Source organism: Daktulosphaira vitifoliae, unplaced genomic scaffold (genome assembly GCF_025091365.1).
Source record: "Daktulosphaira vitifoliae isolate Bord-2020 unplaced genomic scaffold, ASM2509136v1 Scaffold_2931, whole genome shotgun sequence".
Taxonomy (NCBI): domain Eukaryota; kingdom Metazoa; phylum Arthropoda; class Insecta; order Hemiptera; family Phylloxeridae; genus Daktulosphaira; species Daktulosphaira vitifoliae.
In genome coordinates, this window is record NW_026102491.1 from 1 (window position 1) to 1,198 (window position 1,198).

The following is a 1,198-nucleotide window of genomic DNA, read 5'->3' on the forward strand; positions in this document are numbered from 1 at the left end:
TTGTTCTTAAGTTATTAAAATAAATTTTATAGATTACAGTTTTTTGAAAAAAATATTTGGTAAAAATATCTCATTAAATGGTAAACTATTCGTTGTATTTAAAAGTTCATAAAATTTTTAATTTTTGTGTTTTTTTTTACGATATCAAACACTACAATGTGGGTCTTGTGCTTAAAACTAACTCTCTAACAGAGTAGATTTATTCATACTAAATCTACCTACTGGCCATGTTATTAATTTCATTTAATTAATTAATGTTGTTTAAAGAACATTGTGGTACTCAAATAATAAACTTTTATAATATCCCCAAAATATATATTCTGTAATAATGTAACTTAGAACAATTAAATATCATTATTTTGCTTATTATTCTACAATACTAGTAAAATGTTTACAATTATTGTTTATGATAATGGGCATAGTTTTACTAAACAAGCTATAGGAAAAATATTATAGTTGGTATAAAAAAAATTTTAGATGTCATTGTTTAAAATTTAAAAAAAAAGTTGTACTCAACACTTGACATTTAGGAACATTTTTTAAAAATATTGTAAGAAAATCATGTCATGATTTAGGATTGTTGTGTGAATTGAAATCGGTAATTTTTGATTATTTGCTGATTTAAACTGATTTTTAAAAAATATTTTTTACATTTTAAATATTAATTTTCTATAATTTTGAAAAATGTTTTAAAATATATATTTTTATTTATTATATTTTCAGTTTATGGATTACTTGTATTCAAAGCAAAATGAAGTTTGGGATCAATATTATGACAATATATATCAAAATATGACCAGGCCCCTAACACATTATTGGATATCTTCATCTCATAATACGTTAGCTATTCTGAAAGTTTTGTATTCATAAATTTTTTACTAACATACTTTTTTTTTAAAGTTATTTAACTGGAGATCAAGTATCAAGTGAAAGTTCAATAGAAGCATATGCTAGATGCTTACGATGGGGATGCCGTTGTATTGAATTGGACTGCTGGGACGGACCAGATGGATTACCGATCATTTACCATGGTCATACATTGACTAGTCGAATCAAATTTTTAGATGTTTTAAAGACAATCAAAGAACATGCTTTTATTACTTCTCCGTAAGTTCACTATTTAAAAGTTGCTACTTAGTCACTTAAGAAACTTAAAGTTACTTTTTTCAGATTAATTTTATTACTTTAAACTGGAATC

At 24.0% G+C, this 1,198-nt stretch overlaps 1 protein-coding gene across 1 annotated transcript; it reads left to right on the forward strand.

Moving 5' to 3' along the window:
* Positions 1-723: 723 nt before the first annotated feature.
* Positions 724-1,107, forward strand: LOC126910001 (1-phosphatidylinositol 4,5-bisphosphate phosphodiesterase gamma-1-like; the record flags this gene model as incomplete). Its single annotated transcript, XM_050692403.1, has 2 exons — positions 724-839; positions 901-1,107. Coding segments are annotated over 2 exons (323 nt in total), but the record flags the coding sequence as incomplete, so codon positions are not given.
* Between the last annotated feature and the right edge of the window lie 91 nt (positions 1,108-1,198).